This window comes from Cygnus olor, chromosome 15 (assembly GCF_009769625.2).
Source record: "Cygnus olor isolate bCygOlo1 chromosome 15, bCygOlo1.pri.v2, whole genome shotgun sequence".
Classification (NCBI taxonomy): Eukaryota; Metazoa; Chordata; class Aves; order Anseriformes; family Anatidae; genus Cygnus; species Cygnus olor.
The window spans coordinates 5,187,216-5,211,804 of record NC_049183.1 but is presented as its reverse complement, the minus strand read 5'-3'; the positions used below and the strand labels follow the sequence as shown (position 1 = coordinate 5,211,804).

Here is a 24,589-nt window from a genome sequence, read left to right as displayed (position 1 = left end):
GCTGTGCAGGACGCAGCCCAAAGGCATTTAAATATTGTGCAGACGGTGGGTGGTGACCAGGTCATGCCAAGATGGAGCAAAACCACTGCACAGCGGAGCACCCACAGAGGCTGGGCAGGCTCTTGCAGCCTCTGCACCCCAGTACCTGTGGCTGGCCGCAGCCGTGCACCCGCCGGAGCTGGCACATGCCCCAGGCACCGTTTCTGCACCACGGAAGCATCTGCGTGCCTGGAAAATGCACTTGCTTATTGAAACCTGGGTCCAAGGAAAGGCAACAAAACAGATCCAGGGCTTTGTTTGTTTCCTACAGATTTTTCTCTTTTTTCCCACTTGGCAAACCCACTGGGTTTTGTTTTGAATGGAGCCGAAATGAGCATGCCTCTTTTGTTTAGCAATAACAACTAACTTATATAGATCCCACTCCTGCCAGTACATTTTTGTTTGAGCTCCGGAAGCCCAGTGCTATTAGCCCAGTGTCAGGAGAAGAAGTCGCTGCACCGCACGCAGGCTTGGGCACGGTGTCCCAAGCACCAGAGCCTTGCACCTCTGCAGAGGACTCACCGAGGGTGCAGGACAGCATCAGTCATGCCTCGCCGGGCAGACTATCCCCCAAACCAGCAGACTTTTGTGTCTCTTGGGGAACACTTGCATGGGGAGCTGAGCAGCTGCAGCACCTGGCGAGGACACCCTCAGACTTCCTACAGCACACGCACTGATTTTGGGAGAGACGGAGGCTTTAAGAATCTGAGAAAGTTTTGGAGCCAACCAAGTAGATCACTTGCAGAGACCTCCCATAAAACACACCATTTCTGCCGTCCGAGCAGCACATTTGCAGGAGGAAGGGAGCAGAGACACTCAAGCAAATTCTGTTGCAACACAATAAAGCTGCTGCTGCTTCTTCTTTTTTTTTTTTTTTAATTTATTTATTTTATTTAAGCATTCAGATTGTTTTTTTTTTTTTTAATGAGCCCAGAAGGAGCGTGTGGCTCAACTCCCATTTAAGTAGGACTGAAATTAGCCTTTCAGTTCCTTGGTCATCCCCGAGAGCCTTCCATCGCGATCAGGACTGCTGCCACGTGAGCGCTGCAGGCTCCAGGTGCCATCGCTCTGGCTGTGCCCGTACCCACGTTGCCTCCTGCATTGCTCCTTCCCCACCCGCACACACACGGCACACGCAGCAGCCCCACCGCACTGGGACGCCTCTCGGTGCTCCCGGTCGGGGAAGGTCTGCAGCAGAGGGCTGTAGCTACACAGCTGGCGCCACGCGCACAGCCCGCGAAGCATCAGCCCGGAGCTGCTGTACGGAGCACGGGTGGCACGGGATCCCCTCACGCCCAGAAAAATCTGTGTTTCCGCTTCGGTGCAACTGCATTTCCATGGGGATTGAGCAAAGTGGGTGCGTGCGCTGCAGACCAAGGGTGTTGCTGCCTGTAGGAGCTCAGGAGCTGCTGCCCGGGGCACGGTGTCCCCCTGCCGCCCGTGCTGCCTGTCCCCCCGTGCAGACAGCCCCAGTCCTGTCCCCGCGGTGCAGCACGGGCAGGCAGGTCTGCCTGCCACAGTGCTCGGTCCCTCCTGCCTCCCAGCGAGCACAAATACTCCTCGCTGTGCTCCGGCAAAGCCGGCCTCTAATTGCTGCTTGACATTAAGCATCTGAGCAAGGAAGTCTTGGGTAAATGTTCTTGCTATGGGAACACGCAGTGCTGAGTCTCTTTAATTACATTGTTTTTGTTTGGCTTTTTTTATTAGTTGTGCTGTGGCTTCCCCTCCCTGACAGGCCGGAGGAGCGCACGCTAAATATGGCTGGGTTTAGAGTCCGCAGTGAAACCCGAAGCTCGGCACCAGCCTGGCTGGACGCAGGCAGGGTGACGGGGGGATGCATTCCAGCCGCCGCGCACGGCTCCGGCCCTGGCCAGCGCCGCGCTGCCCTCGGCAGGCTGGGGCAGCTCCGGGCTCCAATACTGCCCTGCAAAAACGCGTCCCCCACCTCCCTGCTCTCCCTCGCCCGCTGGATCCTGCCGGGAACACATCGCAGCCACGGCCTGCAAGCCCCCGGCCGTTGCCAGCAGCCCCAGCCCCACTGTGCCCATCACGTCCCTGCAGCGGTGCGGAGCTGGTGCCACACACCTGCTTGCCCCACGGGTTTCCCCAAGGGCAAGTGAGCCCTCTGCCCACCAGCCACGCTGCTTTTCATCTTCCTCTGCCCCCCTTGTTATTTTAAAGGCATTCCAGAGGATGCTGTCAGGCTTGGATGTGGTTTGGTTGGGTTGTTTGTTTTCGTACTGGAGGTTTTATGATCGCGTTGGGAACGAGCCCTAATTGAGCTGCAATTCGAATTGCAGTCCGTGGGTATTTGTTTCATTTTTGGAAGGGCTTAAACTGCAGCACAGCTTAGGCTGGAGAACGCATTTGGTTTTAACTGGAACCTGATGGGGACAGGGCTGAGCAGGATGGGCCTCCCCAAGCCATGACCGACGCACGCCGGGGAACCCCTGCGGCACCAACAGCCCTGCAGCTACCCGAAGCCCGGTCAGTGCCGGGCCAGGACGCTCACAGCTGCCCTGCAAACCCCGGCACCCTCGTGCCTGCCCAGCTCCCCTGGGCTCGGGACACCTTGCTGGACGGGGAGCTGCCTCTAGACCTAAGCTGCTTGCAGAGACCAGGCAGCAGAATCAGGCAGGACCTAAAGGTCAGTGCCCAAACTGCCCTTCATGGGATCTACGTCGGTGTCAACTTCTGCTGACCGTGCCCCACGCCGACTGCCAGAGCTAACGGCTCAGCCCCAGCACCCAAAATGTGCGTGACACTGCTGGCACACACAAGAAACGGGACTTTTGCAGGTAGGGACAAGAGGACAGGCATATCCCCAGAGTGCAGGGGGACCGGCCAAGCACCTGCCCTGCTCTGCAGTAGCACTTCCTCACCTCTCGCAGGGTGTCCAGATGCTGGAGCAGGACGGCAGCGCTCTGGAAGACGCCCCGACCCACTGGCACCATCCTGGCTAAATCCGACTTCCGCATGTCAGGAGCGGATGAAGAGTGGGGACTCACTGCCTGTTTCAGGAAGAAACCCTATCCCTGCACGGCCTGCCAGGAACAGGCACCGCTCTGTGCCACGGATGCATGTGTGCAAACTCTTCTCGGGGGTATCAAATGCAGAAGCTGAGTCATACGACGCCTGGTCTCAAAGAGCACTGAAGGCAAAAAGAGGGGGGAAAAAAAATCTCTCCGTGGTGTCACTGGGCCCCAGCTAAGCCCCAATGGGAGCAGCACAGGGGAAGTGCTGGGATGCTGAGATGGGGACGCTTGGCCATGCGGCCAGGACCCAGCAGCCCTGCTGGGAGGAACAAGAAGGGAGGTAAGGCCACGCTCAGCCTCGCCTGGTCCCATCCCCATGCTCAGGTCCCAGCACCAATTCTTGGATGGGAGCGGGGCTGGAGGAGCCCCTGGAGGAGCCCCAGCCCGCATGGGGTCAGCACCTTCCCCTGGGCACCGTACTGGTGAGAGATGGGGCTGTGGGACTGGGGTGGTCCACTGTGGGTCACCAGCATGTCCCCACGCCTCAGAGACACTCAGCAGCTGCTTTGTCCTCCTGCAGCGGCAGGCTCTGGTGTGTGCAGGAGGGATGCTCTGCCAGGGTGCCACCCGCACGCCTCCTCCTGGCCCCGCAGCTCCCCGCTCTGCTGGGAGCAGGCTCCCGGGCTGCCCGCTGCCCTGCCACGGGGTGCAGCCGCAGGGGCTGAGGCCGACGGACTCATTACAGCAGTGAGAGGGATCAATTTGAACCCAGACCTGTGGAGATGAAAAGCAAATCCTTTAACCTCCTGCGCCACCTTGTGCCACCAGGAAGAATACGCTGGTGAGGTCTGGCTCCCGTCGGAAACCACCTCTGCTCCCAGACCATGAAATTCTAGAAAATTGGCCTAAGGAGGACTTCTGGAGGTCATCTGAGCTCGCTGCCCCACACCTGTGGCTGCTCTCTGTTCCCAGCCGACACATCCAGCTTGAACCTCAAAGCCCCCAAGACGAGCGCCTGCCACCCCGCAATCCCCCTGCTGGGATGTCCCTGCTGGTGGAAGCCCACCTCCAGCCCATCGTACCACCCAAGCCATCCAGCTAGACGGGGACCAAGCTGCTTGAGCGCGCCAAAGCTGCACGATGAAAACCAGCACCACTGGCTGAAGACTTCCAGAGCTGCACCCAAAAGGGTTATAAAAGGCAGGCCACAGACATTGATCTCGGCAGGGAGGAGGAGACGACGGCCAAGACACAATGGAAGAACAGACAAACGCACACACCCGGCTCCAGAGCTGCTGCCCAGCTGGTAAATGTTACTGGAGTCAGAAAACCCCTTTCCTGCTGGAAGGCACCCAGCAGGACCCAGCCAGCAGCACTGGGCACACTGGCCGCTGCCCACACGATGTCCCTGGCACCGTGACCGAGAGCGGCCACCCCCTTGGGGATGCCCCTGGCCTGCAGGCCAAGCGCTGCCAGTGGCACACCCTCACGCACAGCTCCCTGCCCCTCACGCTCTGGGGTCTGCAACCCTTGCCAGAAATCACCCCACGATGGCACGAGCGGTGCTCGCCGGGGCGGCCTCACCGCCGGGCAGGTGGCCTCCGTCGGAGCGGAGCTTCCCACCTCCTGCCCCACGCCATCCTCCCTCCGGCTGCAGGGAGCTCTGAGATGCTCGAGCTCAGGACAGCAGTGCCTACGGGGGAAGTTTTGAAGCCCCCAGCACGGCAGGTAGCTCTGCTTTCCACCCCGACATAAAAGAACAAAGCCAAACGCCGTAATAATTGCCAGGTCGCACCTCAGGACACACTTATGCCCATGTGTTGCAGTGGATGTGACCAGGACTGCAAAGCACACCCATGGGAGACACAAGGGTTACAAACACCCTTTCCCAAGGTCTCGCAGGGTGCAGGAACACACGGAGATGCTCTCCTTGCATCACGCATTGCCTCAGCTTCTCCTGGCTGCTGGAGTATGGAGGAGGCTGTGCCGAGCAGCCCACGGGCCCAGCTCCCAGCACAGCACCCCGAGGTGCTCGGACGCCCTGCGCCATGCAGCTCCTCCTCCCGACGCTTAAACCCACAGGGGCCCTGCCAGCAGACTGGGCCTCAGCTTCCACCCGTGGAAACAGAGATAAAGACAAGGTCATCTTTTGTGGGATGCTTTGAGACTGTCTGATGAAGATCACCAAACCCTGCTGGGGTTCCTCACAGTCACCGCTCCTCACCCAGACCCACAAGGGCAGGGGCTGCTGCTGGGGATGTGGGGACGCGAGCCCAGCCCCATGCCCACTGCCTGCGGGGTGCTCGGTGCAGCTGGGGGCCTCAGCAGCTCACCTCTTCCGAGCATGCACGGCCATGCTTTCCAGAGGCTAACAATTTGACCAAATCTGGGTTGATTTCCACCAGGAATGTACCAACCCTGCCAAATTTCAAGTCTCTTTTCCAAAGCATGGAGGCACCAGAAGTCCTTAAACAAAGAGACGGAAAAAAAAATAATATTGGCAAAGCTACCGTTTTTCCCCAACCTTCTGCTGAAACTTGAAAAAAAAAAAAAAAAGAAAAAAAAAGGAGAGAGAAAGTTCAGCCTGAGGCAGAGAGTGAGCATGGAAAAATTCAGCCCTAACAGTTAAGGTCTGGCAAAGGTATAAGCAAACAAACTTCCGCTGGAAAGTGTTGAACGGCCTCAACAACAAGCGTCTGCTGACTCTACAGCAAACGTGTCGAGCAAAAGGTGTCCTCCTCGTCCCTTCCCCTGTGCAGCAGCGCACATGAGGATGTCTTGAGCACCACCGCCTGCCTGCCCAGCCTGGCCAACCCCCTGTGCTGTTGGTAACGTTACTGAGAACTGACAACACCGTCCTTCCCCTCCTGGGGATGTCACAAGGGGCCCGAATGGCTCCATGGGCTCCTGGATGGATGTGGCACACGAAAGCCACGGGGCAGGGATGGGAAGAAAGGGTTTTCCTTCCCTGCTCTGTTCTCGGGGCTGATCTCCGAGATCTCCCAAAGCACTTGGGAAATCCCTGCTTACAGTTACACCAAGTAGGAGTTTTGAGCCAGACCTGAATGACTCGGGCTCCTCCATCACCGAGAGGCTGCAAACATCTGGCGGAGTTGGTGGCCCCGTGCCTGGCAGGTGCCGCTGCCTCCGTTTTCCCTCTCGCCACCCCGCTCCAGGGACACTTTGCTCATCCCACCCTGCCTCTCCCGGCTGAGGGCTGCGGGATGTGCCCAGCACCCAACCTGAGGCCAGGAAGCAGTGGTTGCGGCAGCTCGGTCCCTGTGCAGCTCAGGGACGGCTCTGGCTGGCTGCTGGTGTTTCTCCTCCCGGTGAGGAGCAGCAACTTGGGCAGCAGACACCTCCTCCCTGGCACAGCAGGAGGACGAGATGAGCACACCAGTGGAAGGCAGCCTTGGGTCCGGCATCCTGCTCCAGACCCGCATCGTCAGCGAGGAAATCAGCCAAAGACCAGCCCCAAAAGAACCTCCACATGGGTTCACGTGAAGTTCACGAGGGGAGCTCTGCTCCGCAAACACGGCTGCTTTTCTGCTTGCTGCGAGCCTTTCGGAGTGAGCAGGGCCAGGATGGGTGTCCTTGGCAGCACCAGCCTCCTCCTGCACAAAGAGGCGAGTGCTTTGCGGGGTCACCCACCTCCGTGCTCACGGAGCTCCAGGAAGATGCTCGTGGCCGAGGTTCCCTCAGACAGCCCCTCGGACAGCCAGCGAGACACCGGGCGCAGACAGGGAGAGCAGAAGCATTAGCTAAATGTCACGCCGGCTTATCTGCAACCAGCAGCAGCCTCCTCGCTGCCCGGGATTTGGCCGGCGGCTCCGCGGGATTTCGCTGCATGGAGAAAGCCGACGTGTGCCCGAACCACACGCAGCCGCCTGGCGCGGGCACGGGACAGGAATGGTGCTGGGCGCCCCTCAGACCCCTGGTGACCTGCTGTCCAACCGCCGTGCCTCTGCCCAGGGCCACGCTATGACACCGACTGGAGGCAGAGCGGTCCCTCCAGCACCTCCCTGGGCTGTCGCTGCCCTCGAGGCTTTTCCCCTGCACCAGGTGGCACAGAGTGACACCCAGACGCGGCACTCCTCCATGGCTTGTGCCTTCTGATGCAGGCCAGGCCGGCAGAAAGGCTCAAGCCTCCACCATACCATAGTCTGGATAACTACACGGCAGGAGAGAGCACCCTCTGCCTCCAGAGCCTGATGCACAGTGGTATTTCAATCCAAAAGAGGCAACGTTTTAATATTATACCCGCCTGCATCTCCCCAGCCCCAGGAGGAGTCACCTACCCTCCTCAGCACCTGCCACTGCCTCTGACCAGAGTAACTGCCTCCTCCTCCCCAGGGGAGATGCTGATGGACAAGAACATTGTTCAGGAGAAAAAAAAAAAAAAGACTTGCTTTTTTCAGCATCTGCTGCCCGGCCACAGTAGGCTTCTGCCATGCAAGACCCAGCATGGAAACCAAAGAGCGTCAATGCTCTTTGCAGAAGTGGTTACACAAGTTAAAGGCGCCGGGTTGTGATCCCAAACTTGTAAAGCCTCTGGGGAACCTCCATCTGGAGCTGCCAGCTCCGAGAGCTCCGGGCCAGCCCACAGCTTGTCCCTGGGCTGGGGGAATGGGATTGCCAGCAGAAGACCCCACGTACATAGCACCCTGATACCACAGCCAGCTCCTTCATCAGTAGATCTCCAGGTGCCTGAGAAAAGGGATCATTGGGATCATTGCTGCTGGGCTCCTTTTAAACAGCGAGAAGCCAAGGCACAAAGAGGGGCAGATCTCGCCCTCCGTGGCTCAGCAGGCCAGGAGAATCCAGGTCTCCAAGCCCCAGGCCGGCAGTTCATCCCTGGCCCCCAGCCCAGGCCACTTAGCAAGTGCCAGCACATGATTTCACATTTGCGTTTCTCAGCGCTCAGAAGCAACGGACCGTAAATACAGAGCCCTCCCTGAGCGTAGGCAGCAGAGATTTCCCCCCCAGCTGCTAACTGGTGAGCCCTTACAGACCCTGCTGGAATTCTTCTTGGGTGGACACCAACCTCTGTCCAAGCGTCTGGGGGGCACTCAGGTGAAGCCCTGCACCGTGGGCAGAGCGAAGACCACGTGCAGGTTCTCATGACCACAGCAGCAGACGCTGCCAAGTGCCCATGTCCACTCTGGACAAAGCTAAGCGTGAACCTTGCCTTCCCTAGCCCTGAAACTGGAAATTTTACCAGATCTGCACTATTTTGTGCTGCCCACATGGAAAAACCTCCTTCGCCTTGTCAAACAGCTCTTGGTGGCAGAAAACCTTCATCCCTGTCCGACCCTCCCCATTGAAAGCATGAATAAAAGCAACAGAGGCAAAGTGGGATGGGGAGGGGAACGCTGCATGGAGCAGCCGCGGGATGCCCTGGGGTAGGTGGAGGATATTTCTGCAGTAGGGAGAACGGAGATGCCGACAGGGAAGAAAGGAAACTTGAAAGCGAGGAGAGAAGGGGAATGTAACTGCTCCCCCCTGACCTCCAGCAGGCACGGGGCTCAGCAGCTGCGGAGGTCCCTTGGTCTCACAAAGCTCCTTGGAAAAGCAAGTCAGCAGAAGAAAGGTGGGTGAGAGGGATTGGTGTGAAGCAATGGGGACGAGGGAGCATGCAGATGGCAGAAAGACTCAAGCAGAGGTGGGGACAGAGCCCAGCACACCAAAGGGCCTGGTCCTTTGTGTCCTGGTATTCCGGGCTGCCTCCTGCCTCCAGTTTCGCCTCCCCACTGAATGCTGCCCATCTCGCCGGCATCCTGGCCAGCAGGTCCGACACTGAGCTGGCACTGAGACAGGCTCTCCAGGAAGACAAACAAGAGGTTCCTGAAGCTCTGGCAGGCAGAAGGAAACTACCTAAGAGCAGAGAAAATCTGTGCAACAGGGACTGCCACTGTTAAAAGGACAAGGGAGGGTTAGAAGTACTCATTCCCTTGAAACAGCTGGCAGAAAGGACTGGGGAAGCAATGGCCTGCCTTGCAATGTGAGGATGCATGCAACTGGAGGATACAAATCCAGGCAACTGGCACCTGGGCATGGCTCCATCAGTGGAGACCCTGCAAGATGAAGAGCATCTTCCACACTCCTTGGCAGAGACCAAAGGCATCTGTCCTGCTTTGCAGATCCAGGCCGGGGGAAATGGCAAATAAATGATGAGAATTAAACAAATCAACTAGCCCAAGGCAAACGGGCTGCTTGACAGAAATCAAAATGCACTGAGGATAATGGATATGCTGCACTGAGAAATAATCTTATCACAGCTTGGAGGTGTCAGCTACCAGCAGAGGGAAGTGCCCAGAACAATGCAGAGGCACAATATTTCAAATTTGTCTTTCAAATAAATGACATTTCCTCCCTGTGCTCTCAACGAGGCAGGGATCTGGCTGAGGGCTCTGGTCCCAGACAGGGAGAACCTGGACATCGGTCTTTGAAAATTTTTCTCTGTCACTTTCCCAGAGGGTTCAATTTTTCCCACCGAAGCCATGTGAGAGAAACAAATGCAAGCTCATTTCCCCTGACTGCAGACAACTGGGACAAGCTGCTTCCTTGGTGAGTCCTGGCACGAGCTGGGGCCTCGGCCAATGCCACCAGCACGGGGGGCAGCAGGGAAGGCAGCGGGTGACAACGCTGCTCGCAGGGAGGATCCAGCCCCTGGTCTTCTCCTGGTCCGGAGCTGCCCAGCCCCACTGCACCCAGCAGCCAAGCTCCTTTCCCTGCTGCCCTGGCTCCTCTGCCCCTGCCAACGCGCTGCGGGCTGGGGACCGGTGGCAGCAGGGGCACCGGTGCCACCGCAGGAGGCAGTCAGGCTCAAGCCTCTGTCTGTCTGTAGGTGACTCGCAGACAGCAAGGATAAAAGAGGATTTTATGTAAATACGTTATTCCTTTCAAATGTTTTCCTACAGGTAACCCCAGCATTCAGGGAGCTATTCTGAAGGCTCGCTTGTCCTGTCAGCGAGTCCCTCAGACACCAGTGAGCCCCGTCCCCAGCCCCTGGGAGACAAACCCCTGCCTCCCCATGCCCACAGGCACACAGACCACAGCCATCCCCACGGTGCCAGGACAAACCTGGGCTCTCAAACCACATCCCCCTGCGCCCCGCGCTCCCTGCCCAGCATCCCCCTCACCCACAGAGGTGTCCTAGGCACTGAGCGCAGCGGCTGAGCCCCTCCTGCCTCTCTGCCAGGAGTCCCCACAGACGGGGGACCTCGCTGGCTGGGTGCATCTCCTCTCAACCACACTCAGCGCACATCTACTGGTGTCTCGGTGGCCTGACGTGGAGCTGCTGCAGCAGCAAGCATGGTTGTACACAGCCGAGGGGGACCGAAGCCCCTGGGCAGGGCCCTGCCATCTGCGGGCGGGCTGGCTGCGAGAGCTGCCGCGTGCTTGAGCTGACCACGAGCGTGGTGCCCAAGCCCGTTTCCACACGGCTAATTCAATAAGTCCCAGCTAGCATTACTTCATACGGCAGAGAGGCTCCACAGCTATTAGGGGAATTGGGAACGGGGGGGGGGGGGTGTGTGAGGTGGGGGGGAGGAGCTGAAATGGAGAAGGGAGGGAGACAGGGAGGGTGGAGAGGGGGAAGCTAAGACAAGCAGCAGAACAAAACATCCCATAAATCATGAGGAGCTGCTGAAATACCAGAACAAATGACCCCATAGCTTGGCCATTGTTCCTGAGCGATGGCTTAAAGCGCTCCCAGTCAGACAAAGCGCCTCTCCTTTCATTTCAGCGCCGCGCCAGCCTGTCCAGGACCTGTGCTCAGCACAACCGAGCCGGGAGCCAGGACGGACGGACAGACAGGCCCAGTGGGATGGGGGGGTGAACCCCCTGGAGGGTTGCATGCCCGTGCCACCAGCGGGTACCCACATCTCTCCGCTTGCCAAAAGCATCTCTTGGCTCCCAGGGCTCCCACGTGCCCACACACCGCCCAGGCTCCGATGTGTTTTGCTGAACACATCAGGGGCTGCTGTTCTGCCTTGTTGCTCCTTGCTCAGGCTAGGACCCACTTGGTTGGGAAGAGAAGCGGATCCACATCTTCTCTTGGATGTGCAGTGTAAGTCAGGAGTAGGACCCCACGGGTCAAGCTGTGTTACCCAGAGCAGCATGGAGCCCTTCACGGTGCTGTTCCTCTCTGGTTCCCCAAAACTTGCTGACAATTCACTTGGTGCTTGGCAAAGAGACAACCAGCCAGCAAAGAGCTGCATCAGGAAAGTCCTGAGTGCCCACGGACTGTCAGGTTGGAAACAGCACGAGGCAGCCGCATCTCTCCAGTCCGCTGGCACGGGAGCAGCCAGACCCGCAGCAGCTCGGGGCTCTGCAGCCCGCGGGACGGTGGCACTGCGGTGTCAGGAGGTGAGCAGCCCGTGGGCGTGGGGCACCCACGCTGCCTGCCCACGCCAGTGGGCAGCACCCACGGCAGGATCACCTCCCTGGCACGGCTGCGTTACAAAGGGGGCAATACTGCAGTACGAAATTCCGAATAACTTCCATGAAAGCATTTCCATGAAACACCTTTTGCTTTAGAACTAAACCCGCAACGCGGAGCAGTGTTAACAGCAGGGCGAGACCAGCAGTGACATGCCAGGTCCCTGCTCAGACCCGCGCTGCCGCCAGGCTTCTGCGCTTCCCTCTCCTTGGCAGAGGGGAAGCGAGGGACTCGCTCAGCACCTTGCCAGGGGCTGAGCAGCAAAAACAAGGGGCTGGCTGCCTCCCGCACGTCTGACCACCAGACGACGGGCTCCTGCCAGCGCTGCTCCGGCAGCCTGCGGTGGGCAGCCAAGGAGCAGAACCGAGATAACGGACGGGGAAAGGAGGAATGCGCTGCATTTTTTCCTGAACCGCCGGGGGAATAGCGTGCTCCGAGCACAGATCGCAGGGAGGCTGCCCAGCACGAAGCACATGGAACGGGGGGGCCGATAGAAACAGCGAGGAGGAAACAGAGTGGGAAAAACAGGTGAAACAACAAGAGGCGAGTATGGGAAAATAAATAGGGCAGCACGAAGGTAAGCAGAGGAGTGGATGGAAGAGGGAACACCAGAATGAGAGGTAGGAAAGGAAAAGAAGGACACAAATGGATGCCAGGAGGACAAACTGCTGCTGAGTGCCAGAGCTGGAAGGGCATGGGGGGGCCAGAAGATCCCAGGCTCCACATGCGCAGGAGTGGATGCGAACAGCTGGTTACAGCCTTCCTATGTGATTAAGGCTCACTTAAGAGGAGAGAGAAACGTGGATCATTTCCTAGGTGGCACACACAGGAGAGGAGGCTCTCCCTTCACCTCCGTTTACCCTAAGGGGGAAAAAAGGATTGCTCGCGTTTCTCAGAGGGCTCTGCAGAGACACCGAGAAGTCTCCGCAGGAGCTGCCAGGTTTCTGATTCTTAACTCCAACGGCAGAAGGTGTTGAGCCGTAAATAAAGACTACTTTTGTCTCTCATGCCTTCGTGTTATTTAGGGTTTGGAGCTAGATCAGTATCACAGACAAACAGAAAGCAGAACAGCAACAAATCAGACCAAGAATCCTTCCCTTCCTCCATTGCCAGTTTTTGCCTCATTTGGAGCTCGCGCCGCTTCAGACATCCACGAGCCATGGTGTGTGCTGTCCAGCACAGGGGATGAGAAAGGAGTCAGCAAAAACCACCCCAATAAACACAGACACGAGCAGCCTCCAGGCCTGTCCCCTGAGTGCACAGGCTTCACGCCGCGCTGCTCCTGCTGATGCACTGGTGTGGGGCTGCTGCAGCGTGAGCGAGCAGCGCCCTGCAGGGCCACGGCACGCTCGCCGGCCCTAACAGTGGGGACTTTGTGGCCCTGGCTTTAAAAAAAATACCCTAAAAAGTCTAATAATGAAGTATTTGCTTCAGTAAACAACATATGAATGAAATAAGTGTTTCCTCAATAAGTCTCTTTTTCCCTGCCTTCTCTCCCTCCCCCCCAGCAATTTTTTTTAATAAGTGGAACTAACGAGACTGCTCTCGGTTGCTGCTGAGCTCAGGACAAGACCGTGCTCCTCTCGCCTGGTATAGCACTGGAACGTGTGTCGGGCTAATAAAGCGTGCGTTGTGCCTGGCAGAAACGTGACCCGTGAGCACGGCTCGCCTGGTGGACGGGGGAGATGCTCAGGTGGGTGCTGGGACCGTGAGACCTGCGCCTGGGAGCATCCACACACATACGGGTGAGCAGAGTGGGCTGGCCAGCACATCAGCTACCGTGACAGCAAATAGCTGCACTTCCCAGCCCAGATTGCTGCCAGCACCCAGGGGCCCTGCCAGGCAGGGGCAGGGAGGGACAGGGAGAAGGGAAAGGGGAGGCTCACGGATCTGCCGTCCCCATCTTGATGGCACTGCTCCAGGCAGGGGACACGGTGTCAGGCAGGCACAGTGACACTGTACAGCTCCTCCTCTTTGTCCTTGGCTTCATCCAGCCCACCTGAGCACCTACTGGGATTGCTGAGTCCCCCTACTGGGATTCAGCTTGCCCTGCGTGGGGATGCCAGGTAAGGATGCTTTCTGCTGTGGCAGAGGAATGAGGAGTCGGACTGACAGTGTTTTGGCAGGAGTATCAGGTAGAAAACACTAATCCCTCCCCCAGACTGACAGCCAGCTTTTCAAAGCAATGGGTGCTGATGATTTAGTTCTTTTAAACTCTGTGTCTGCCTTGCAATGCAGTCAGAGTGGCAACAGGTGGTGGCAGGTCTGTGAGGCCTTCCTTGTCTTCAGGCCTTGGGCTTAGATGGGCATGATTCTCAAAAGCTGCTGATTTGGGAAACCATATTTCACTGCCTTTCCATCCCCCTCCTACCTGCATGGGGTGAGCAAGGTCTCCGTCACCCCCAGCACAGACATTCCCCCTCTGCACAGAGGCAGGTAAAATGGCACAGCCGGTAACCTTGGGTGAAGTTTAAATCCATGTAGCTGTGATGCTTGCAGGTGTTTGCTCTGGAAGCCCAATTAGGCACCAGCAGGTCTGCCATGGCACGGGCCACGCTCTCTGCTAACCGCAGGTGCCCCCTTTGCAGGACACGTCTGTGGAGGACGCTGACCCTGCATGGGAAAGCAAGTGTGCGTGTGGGACCGGGCACACGCACCTCCTGCACACGTGCCCCGTGCAAGCTCAGAGACCGGCAGCATGCCCGTCCTGCTGCTGGCAGCACTCTGTGTCCCGTGCAGGTGCCCCAGGCTACTCCTTGGAAATTCGGCTATGTGAGTTTCAAAACAGAGTAAATTCCTGCACTGCTCCTGGGTCTTCTGCTTAGGCACGGCAACGGGGAAAGCCTTGGCAGCTGAGCTGAGCACACTGAGCTGGCCAGGGAGCGAGCGGTGGATGGGCTCCTCTCCCCACTGCCACCAGCCTGGCTCCTCATCACTGCAGTCCCGCCGGGGCCACCCCCTCCGCTCTGCCCCGCAACACATCCAAAATCTCCTAAGGACCAGCAGCTGACAAGTCAAAGGCAAATCATCCTCACCAAGAGATCATTTGCAGGCTAGCTTACAAAGTCCCCGTAAACCAGCATCGTTTACCAGTGGTGCGCTGTCACTGCCCTACAAGGTGCTGTGCAGACTGACACGACACAGACAGGCTCCCCGAGGAGAATGCTGTAGAGCAAGCAGAAATATACCTCCACACGGCAGGGCTAAAGTGGGATCCAGGGGGTTAAAAGAGGCACTAAAAGGGAGAAAAGAGACTTACTGACTGCTCTATGATGAATAAAGAGAAACGCTGTTGGTTTTTAATGAGCTCTTTGCTTGTTTTCCTGTTTGATAGATTATAAATTCACATATTTGTCTATTTGGAAGATTCAAAGTGACTGAAGAACAGCTTTTCTGATGACATCGTTTCAGCAAAGGAAAGTTGTGCAGCTGGTGAAGAAAGCAATCTGTCACCAAATAGCTTAAATTCTTTGTCTGGCCTCATTAATACCTATTTAGCTTTGATGCCTAACAAACCTCACAGATAGAGGAAGCCTTTGAGAAGGCCTCCACAGCCTCACACATAAGTGTTAGAACATACAATAAATGCCAGAAAGTTCTCCAAAAAAAGCAAGGAAAATGAAAACCAAACTCGACATTCTTGCAATTTCTAAGCATTTCTTTTTCTCTTTCTTCTTCTTCTTTTTTTTTTTTTTTAAAGCCTTACCCTCCTTTATCCATCTAAGGAAGCAGAGAGCAATGCAATTTCCAGTTCTTTTAAATATCCTTAGCAGGTCACCTCCAGCACTGGAAGGATTGTGGGCTGTGATCTGGTTCCAAGGCTGTTGCATCAGAGCTTAGAAACCCGGGATAAATCCCTCCCTGCTCAAGCCAGGGCTGCAGCCTGAGCCCCGAGCCGAGCGGGGGCCCCGCAGGGCGACAGAGAGCGGGGCGGATGGGACCGGGAGCAGCGCTGCCCCGGGCTGGGCTGTGGGATGATGATGGCCCCGAGAGGACCCAGCACCCACGGGCTGGGTGCTCACCACCAGGCTCTCCCCCAGGCTGCAGTGCCCCGGCACAGCGGGCTCACGGCCGCTTCCCTGCAAGCCCCAAGGGATGCTCTGCCGGGGGGGGGGGGTGCTCCTTTCGCCCCACAGCAGAGGAGCCCCTTTGGGGCTGCCTGCTGCTCCCAGCACTGGGGTGAGGGGGATTTATGGCTCGGTGCCCTGGGGGAGCTTTTGTAGCAGTTTGGATGGGTGTTGTCCCCGTTCCGTGTTGCCCGGACGGGGGCAGAGTGTCAGTGGTGGGAACAGGGGACAGGAGGGGGACTGGAGAGGCAGGGGCTCCTTGCCCCCAGCCCTGTCCTGCAGCTCTTACCATTCAATGCTCAGAGACCTGGGCCGGAAGGCAGACAGCTCGGCCGAGGCATACTCAGCTTTCCTTCTCTTCTCCTGCTTCTGCTTAACTGACAAGCGGTGGGCAAACCTAGAGAGGCTGCTTTCCGACCTGGGGAAGGGGAGAGGAAAGGCGTTAATGTCACTGCAGCACCCTGGCTCCCAGAGGCAGGGTGATGGCACGGAGCCACCCGATGCTGGGGGCTGCGAGGGGCACAGGGGGCTCTGGGAGGGTCAGCAGCACCGGGACGGGGCAGCACAAGCCTGGGGGAAGCAGCGGGGTGTCAGCAGGCTTCACACTGGTTTGGCTGGCCAGGACCCACGCCTGCAGTGGGTAAAACCAGCCTTGCAGCGGGCGAGTTCCCTGCGGAGAGCTGAGCGGGGCCGGCAGGCGTTTGTCAGCACCGGGCCCTGCTCCCGGCGGCAGCCAGAACACCTCTCCGGGTTACCGCTTCTGCTCGACTGCCAGCCGGCGACAGCAGAAGCTGCAGAAACACGGGCTGCTTCTGCTTCTCGCAGCACGAGGGGCCAGGAGGATGGCGGAGCGTCGGGCGAGGGAACCGAAGCGGGGAGGACGGATGGGCTGCCGCCAGCCCCGGCCCTGCCGCACGTGCCCGCAGCCCAGGGGGGGATCCGGCACCATCTCTGCCAGAAGCACAGCCCCTGCCGAGCCCCCCCTGCCCGGCACGGCCAGGGTGAGGAAAATGCCTCTCCCCCTCTGCGGCGGGGAGAGGACATCGCCCACCGCCGCCCGGCACCGCTGACCACCGCGCGCCGTCAGAGCCGGTGCTTCTGTTCCCTGGAGTCCCGACCGGCTTCCTCTTAAATACCTCTTAAAACACAATAAAATGAAAAGAAGGTATTTCTCAGAAATGAGAGCTCCCCGCCTTTCCTTACAGTAATTAAATAAGCCATGAGCAGCTAACAGTTTTTTTTTTTTTTTTTTTTTTTTCCTGATACATTTTAAACACGGACATCTTCAATTCATTAACTCTGGTTATTGATTTATTTTTCAGCTTATGAACTGCTGTTGCTCAGGACGGGGTGGAGACAGCTTTCTGGAGGAGGCACTTGTCTCCACCATCATGACCAGGAAGGAGCTGGTCAGACCTTCCAGGGTCATTCTTTACATTCTTGAGAAGAAACGCTACTTTGATGGAAAGGTTTGCCTTTAAAGAAACTCCACGAGAAACCCAAACCCCAGCTTTCCCCCTCGGAGCACTAGAGAAAAAGGCGTTGGAAGAGGAGCAGCTCAGGCAACCCGGGGAAGCCCATGGAGCAGAGCCTGCCACACACACCCCATCCCTGCCGCCTCGCCTCTCCTTTCAGCCCGTGTCAAAGTGCAGCTGAGATGAGAAGTGCAGCTTCGCTCCTCTCGAGATGGTCTGTGGGCTTTGGGAACTGCCTGGGAAACATGTTCCTGTTGGCTCTGCTCGCCCCATCCCCACCACTCCATGCCCAGCCATCCCAGCCCTCCCTCCTGATCTAGGCACCCACAGCTCGTCCCCATGCCGGGATAAGGGGTCAGGTGCGGCTCGGCAAATCCCAAACCGATGGATGTCAGCAGCCACCAGCCACATGGAGCAAGCTCCTCATCCTACCTCCTCCCTTCAGCCTGGTGGTGTGGGTGAGGAGGGTGTGCGTGGGCATGGGGAGACCCGGAGAGGTGCTGGGAGGGCTCCAAGCAGCTGGACCCAAAAGCTACGGCAGAGCCTTTGTTTCCTTTCCCAACTAGAAAGCCCCGAGCACATTACAGTATCATCTGGCTATTTATACGGTGCTGCTTTACATAAACTGCGCTGCAGAAGAGGGAATGAATCATACCTGCTCTACCCGGGCTGCACGAACACCAGCACAGCCGCAGCCGGCCCCGCTCTGCCCGCTCCCCTGGCCCCGCTGCAGCCAGCCCCATCCTCGGGGCCACGTGTGGGTCTGCGCCAAGCTCCTCTTTGGGGACACTCCCAGGGATGCTCCCAGGTCCGTGCATCGTGCCTGGGGTCCGCGGCTGATGCCTGCAGCAGGGTGAGCCTCTAGCACCACGGGGATGCTGCGGTCACTACGCTTTCATTTCCCAGGTGTTCCCCAAACGCTCCTGGATGCTTCTGTCCCTTGATCGGCCTTAGAGCCCTTAGGGTAAGGACAGGGAAACTGAGGCACAGAGCGGCCGTTTGAGCAAGGCAGGTTTGCCTGTGGCTGCCAGCATCCGTCCTCTTGTGCGCTTCACTGGCCAGCAGGATTTTCGCACCTTCTCCCACGGCACCCGCACGCCCAGCGCCCTGCCCATCACACCAGCACCCGACGGGGCTCCCAGGGGTCCCAGACGCCGCCCGGGAGCCGAGGGGATGAGCAGCAAAAGCCATCAATTGAAACATCAACCGCAGCGATGGGGAGAACCGTCTCCTGACAACCAGAGAAGGTTGTTCAGCTACTGTGCTGTATCATAAATCACACCTCTCTGACTTGCCATCTGTCAGCCAGATTACACATGTTCAGAGTCCCATGTCAGCGTTTAAGTCAGAACACAGCATCTTTTCCCCAGAAATAACTACCGGCCCTGGAGACTCCTGCAGCAATACCCGTGGAGTACCACGACTCGTCCCTTCCCTCACAGCAGCAGCTCAGCAGAGCAGAACTGGCAGCGACGGCGCTGGGGACAAGGAGACGTTGCTGCCTGCAGGGCGGGGGAATGCAAAGACCGCGCAACTTCTACCCCATAAAACCACAGCTTTGTGCCCACGAGGGGCCGGCAGGACCTGCACAGCAAACGGCCCCCTGGCACCAGCCCCGGCCACGGCCAGGCCCAGATGCTGGGGCTGAAGGCAGAGGGGCCCCGCAGCGCCTGGCTGGGCGCAGGGGCTCCCCGGGAGCTCCAGCAGCACAAGCCTGGGGGGCTCAGCATGGTGCTCTGACCTTCCTGCCTGCACAGCCCGACCCCACAAAGGGAGAGGCTCTGGCTCAGCACTTGTGCCATTGATGCCCAGCCTTCCACAAAGGCTTTTTTTGGGGTCTGACCCCTGCACAGCTGCCTGCCAAAGCCCCAGCTCGCTGCAGCAGTGCGAGCAGAGCAGGCAGAGCGGGCTGGCAGCCTCGCCGAGGTGTCACAAGACGCAGCGTCCCCACGCAGAAACCTGCGCAGCTGCCCTTTCAGATGGGGACAAGAGTCTGAAGTGCTGCCCTCCGCCCCCTCGCTGGCCGGGCAGGCAGATGAGCAGTGACATTTCACAAAGCTGAATTAGTACAGAAACACCCAGGGCTTGCTTCATCCTTCTGGCTTCACCAGCTGTGCCTAGGTGTGGATCTGACCAGGGGTTTGCAATGCCTCAGCACTGCCTCCCCCCATGCCACACCACGACGGGGAAGTGATGACAAGCGCGAAATAAATCAAAGAGCCAGGCAGCCCCGTGCCCTTCGGCTCCAGTGTCCCACCTGCCACACGCCTGCCCTGAAGCTGTCCCTGTCCCCGACAGCACCCAGCCATCGAGGTGAGGTGACGGCAGTGGCACCTGCACCCGCCGGGAGCAGCCGTCAGCAGTGGCCCCAGCAGCACTCCTGTGCCACCAGCACGGCCAGCCCGGCCCGAGCCCCCTGCCAGCACCCCGGCACGAGGGCTCGAGGCAGCCACGCACCAGCGAGGGAGACATCTTAGCCCAGACAAGAATAACTCCCACTTGTTGCACTCGCTAGCCTGCGACTCGGGAGCTAGCATGTGCTTGTACATCGCTGCAAATTAATCCAGCTCCTGCAAGGCAGCTGACATCCTCCTGAACGGGCACGGGCAAGCCAAAGTCCCAGGACGAGGCACGCGGTGGCTGTCGGCAGCCCGGGCACTTTGCAGCACACAACCAAGCAGCGTTTTCAGCTGCTCCTCCCTTTGGGAACAGTGACTGCAAAACCAGCTTTTGAGCCGGGCTCGTGCCCGCAGGCACCCCCTGGCCCGACCGCAGCGGGTGTTGAGGCTGGGAAGGGGCATCCCCGGGGTGGGAGCAGGAACAGCTCCTGCGCTCCTCGCAGCTAGGCAGTTTGGCTCCTGGAAGTGTTTTATTTGCACAGATGCAGCCAGAATAAAAGAGGGGAAAAACAACTAAAGCCGGAAGGTGCCTCCTGAGCAGGCAAAAGCTTTCGGGGAGAGAGCAGCTTCGGAGAGGGAACATGCACAGACACACGGCCGCACACATGCAGCCACCCCCCAGCAAGTGCCCAACACGAACACCACACGGCAGACTCCGCTCCCTGCCCGCCGCCACGCACCTGCCTGCACGCCCTGGGGACGGCTCTGGCCACGAGCATGTCCCCAGAGCAGCAGCTGGGGACAGGACCCCAGTGAGCTGGGCACTGGTGTGCCGTGCCGTGCCGTGCCGTGCCAGGACGGATGCCCGGGAGCCGCGCGGCGATGCTCACTCACCTGCACAGCCTCTGCTCCCTTCCCTTTGGGCTCCGCAGGTCACCCACGGCCAGAGCAGCAGCTCAGCCAAGAGCGTCTCTTCGGCAGCGTCCCTGTCCCCTTGACGCACACAGCCGCACGCAGGCTCCCATCCCGGCCGGGAGCACAGCCCTGCCGCGCCGCCCTGCTCCCACCCGCGCTGCCCGAGCTCCTCAGCCACCACCTCTGCCTCCCTCACCCATCACCTCAGGTTTCTTGCTTGGTCTGTGCTTGGCTCTTTTTTTTTTTTTTTTTTTTCCTCCCAATCTTGTTTCTATAGAAACGAGATTAGCAGAGGGGGAAATAAAACAGCCCCATGTGACTCAGATTCCGACACTGAAGAATCTCCCGGTCGCGCTCGCCGGTGCTTTACATAACAAGGAGTCTGCGCGGGGTCCAGAGGGGACCTGGTGCAGCACAGGGGGACCGCCGGGCAGATGGCAGCAATGCCACCGGCTCAGCCCCGGGGCCACCGAGACCCCACCGCTGGCTTTGGGCTCCCTTCATCACACCCAACACAGCAACGTGCCACCAAGCCCGCTCATGTCCCCAGAGGACACTGAGCCTCCACCACAGCCCCGCTTTGTGGTCCATTTCTATCAGGTGTAGAAGGGGAGAACACAGAGTGCCGCTGAACGCTGCCCCAGCTCTCACCAAAACTTCTGGGGTACCCAAGTGAGGCTTGAGGGAGGGTGCCCCAAGAGCCCTGATGCTGACGCACTGTCCTGCCCCTGCCCTTGTGGCTCGGGATGTTGGTTTTGGTCAGTGAACTCCAGTCGTGGTGGCCTGGCCAGTGAAAACACGGGGAACCTGCAGTCAGCTGCAGCCAGCCCTGTACTCCACTGTCCTCATGCTCCTTCTGAAGCTCCTGACTTAGCCACGTCCAGGCTCATGGCACACGAGCCACGGACTGAGCTCTGCCATTGCAGTTTTGGGAGACAGGCACACGGGAGCTGCCCTGGAGGCCCAGGACCCTGCCCACAGGGACTTCCCCAGCCTCAGCGGTGCTGCACACGCCTGCGAGCACTGGGTGGAAGCGCTGGGTACGCCGCGCCTCTCGGTGTGCTCCTTCACCTCGGGGACAGATCCCACTGCACAGGGCCGGCGGTTCCTGCCAAGGTGACGCGCTCAGGGCTTCTGCTGCGGAGCCCCAGCCCTGCCGGGCTTGCGCTCCCTCCCTTGCCGAGGGGCAGCAGCCAGCACCCCGTGGGCTTCGGCTCCTTGGCCAGGGGATGCAGCAGCCACGCCGCCAGGCCGGAGCACTGGCTCCACACCCGTGCAGGGCGAGGAACTCAGCAGCAGCTTCTTCTAGTCCCCAGGTTCCCCTCGGTACTTCAGTGCCCCGCTTCTCGCGCTGACTCAGCCGTGATTACCGCGTGAGAGCTGATGACACCAGAGCCCCGGGGCCTGCCCGCGGGCTAACGCAGCAGGAATCTCTCCCCCTGGAGAGCGGCGGTGCTGAGCGGCGCATCGCCCCGACAGGCGCTCGTTTGCCAGCGGTGAGCTCAGGACAGATGAGACAGCGCGACGGAGCAGCTGCTGGCAGCCACGGCTTGAGCAAGTGACGGGTTCAGGCGTGCCCGCCCGGCCAAACTTTTCCATGCGTTACAGCCACGGGCTTGTCAGAGCCACGGGCTCTGTCAGAGGCAGCCGTGCGGCTCTGAGCTGAGCAGGGGCTGCCGCGGGGGTTCCTAGGCCTGGAGGGGGAGACGGCGGGGATGCCACAGTGGGGAGAGACGTGCAGAGGCAGCAGCTGGTAAAGGAAGAAGCTACAGGTCTTGACAAGAGGGAGCAAAGAGAGATCTGAGACAGCCCAAGGACGCAGTGCTCGGGACAAGCGGCTGTGTTGGGGGCCCCCGAAGCACTCCTTCACCAGCTGCCTGGTGAAGGCCCGGGGCAGAGCACGCCTGGACGGCTGCTGACATTCAGCACACGTTGGGAGCATCGACAGCGCTTAAACATCGTGAGTCCACAAGCACGATGGATGGAGGCAGGCAGACTGAGGCCAGGCTGCTTCCCCAGGAAGGGCAAAGCCAGACGAGGCCCTGCACAAGATCCTCTGTCTGAGGTATGCTAACGGGGCCCCAAAAACTTCCGCCAGCAAAACAGCTTTGATACACATAGCTAATTATAGCTGGCATTATCAGGATGCATTACAATTAGCAAGTCAGTGGATATTTTCTATTTTTGATCCGTCACGCAAGGCGGGTAGGTAGCCCCGAGGATGAAAGGAGAAGGGAAGCAGGGGGAAGAAGGACGGAGATGCCTTACGTGTGTGTTTAAATAAGCAGCGCAGCTGTTTCTGAGCGCTGTGGAAAACCAGGTTGTAGACGGAGGGTATTTATAAAGCAGGCCAGGAAAGCAACTCGACACATCCTTCCAGCGCAGCCCCTGTAAGCATCCCTGGCAGCCCCGCTGCCCACTCGCTGCCACCCCAGCGGCCGGGTCTCAGCACCTTTCGGGTGCAACCCGAGGTCCCCCTGACCCCACGGTGTGGCCTCGGGATGGTTTCTCGGGCTGGCTCTGCTGTGCCATTTAGAGGCTGGATTAAAGCAGCAGCCAGGAAGAAATCCAACCTCCCATCCTACTCTCACAAAGCCTGTCCTTGGCCTCTGCAACATCCAGTACCAGGCCAGTTGCTTCGAGACTGCAGAGCAAATGAAAGAAATAATAATTCCTGGAACTGGATGACGTTTTAAAAACTTTTTCTTGTTTTCTTTGAAAAACGGAGTTTTGTTAAACTTACAGCTTTTGCTACATAGAATTTGATGCAAATCCAAGCAGAAGGAACCGCCTGATGAGTCCTAAATTAAAATGTTCCTTTGTTTTGGCTTTGAAACATCGCATTTTAATACCAATCCACACTCAGAATGGAAGGTAAATTTGCATGTCATTCCCCTAAAAATTCCTTGCCAAAGCAATGATTTCATTCATTTGCATTTCTCTGACAATGACAGCTCTCCCCTCTGACCAGCAGCTGTCCGCTCGCAGGGACAGCGATGCTGGGCACGCACGCCCGCAGCCTGGCACACCCGGCTGCACCGTGCCCGGGGCACGCGCGCTCCTCGTGCGGAGCCACCCGCGTGCCACCAGTCCCGCACCGTGCTCTGGGGTGACTTTATCAATGCTTCCCCTGCTCCTCTTCCTGCCCGTGGGGAAAGCTTGGACACACACGCTCATTCATGGCACACATTCAGACTGTCATGGCTAGTACAGAGAGCCTCAAAATCCAACTTGTTTTTGTGTATGGGCTTTCTTCAGCCAGTCTTGATGCTCAATATAAAATAAAATGAGCAGAAACTGTTTTTCTCGGGGAAAATCCTTGCCATTTTGCTTATTTTAAAGGACTCTACCGTGGCATGCTCCTCCCCGAGCAGGAGGACAGAGCTCGGGCTCTTCCAAACTGCCTGCGTAAGCCTGCTCGAATGTGCTTCGGTCACCGCAGAGGGACGGACAGAGGAACGTGCGGGTTTCCCTTCTTGCCAGAGGCCAGGAGTGTGCCACACACAGCTCTGGCAGCTAGTTTTCAAAATTTTCCCTTTAGCAATTAAGGCTTTTATCTTAATTAATGAGATACCAATGGCCTGGGAAAATCAAGAAAGAACAGAAGAGAAAAACTCGACGATTCCCTTTCCTTGCACGCAATCTGCACAGGCACATGATGAGGTTCCTGAGGGAGCTCAGCCCTCCCGAGGCATTTCCTCCCCACAAAACCTTGGTGGCATCTAAGGCATCTTGGGGTGCCCTCGAGATAAAACATTTCCCGAGCCAGCTGGAGCACATCTCCCTGCTCGGGGAGTGTAGAAGAGGAGAAGCCCTGGCAGGGCAGGAGCAGTGCTGCTGGCACTTTGGGCTGGCACCGAGGGTGGTGCTCTGCCACAGCCCAGCTCCTCGGGCTCCCGTGCTGCTCTGCCGAGCCCACGCACAGCTCCAGCATCCCCACCCTGCCCAGCAGACCTCAGCCTGCTCCCCTCTGTGGGGGACAGACTGCCCTGGGGGGACCTGCTATTGTTTAGTCTAAAGGCGGCACTCACGCTGGAGCCAACCCTTGTTTTAAATGGCCCTGCATCCAATGCTCCGCGCAGGAATGGAAAAGCTTGTTATTCTGGGCTTCCCATCCACCAGGGTTTTCCAAGTGCAGGAGAGGAGTGATGTGGTTAACGCGAGCTGGCCGCAGGGCCTCCACGGTTTTCCTTTTTGGATAGGCATCAACCTCTGGTGGACCACACTGCCTGATGCCATCGGCCACCGTCCGGTGGGTGGGCAGGTGCCAAGAGCTGCACGGGCACGTGGGCGCACTGGTGCACATAGGTGTGCTGGTGCACGTGGGCGTGCTGGT

The 24,589-nt window shown here is 58.5% G+C and overlaps 1 protein-coding gene across 21 annotated transcripts in view; it reads right to left on the bottom strand.

Moving 5' to 3' along the window:
• LOC121078304 (ankyrin repeat and fibronectin type-III domain-containing protein 1-like) overlaps positions 1–24,589 on the bottom strand; it is a 216,402-nt gene that overhangs the window by 17,119 nt on the left and 174,694 nt on the right. For 16 of the 21 annotated variants that reach the window (XM_040574318.1, XM_040574319.1, XM_040574320.1 and 13 more), the window contains one exon: positions 15,814–15,942. The exons of 4 other annotated variants lie outside the window; for them this stretch is intronic. In XM_040574318.1, the coding sequence (XP_040430252.1) occupies positions 15,814–15,942 (129 nt within the window). Of the gene's footprint in view, positions 1–14,716; positions 14,863–15,813; positions 15,943–24,589 lie in introns of those variants that run through there. One more of the 21 variants, XM_040574334.1, reaches the window with a different exon arrangement.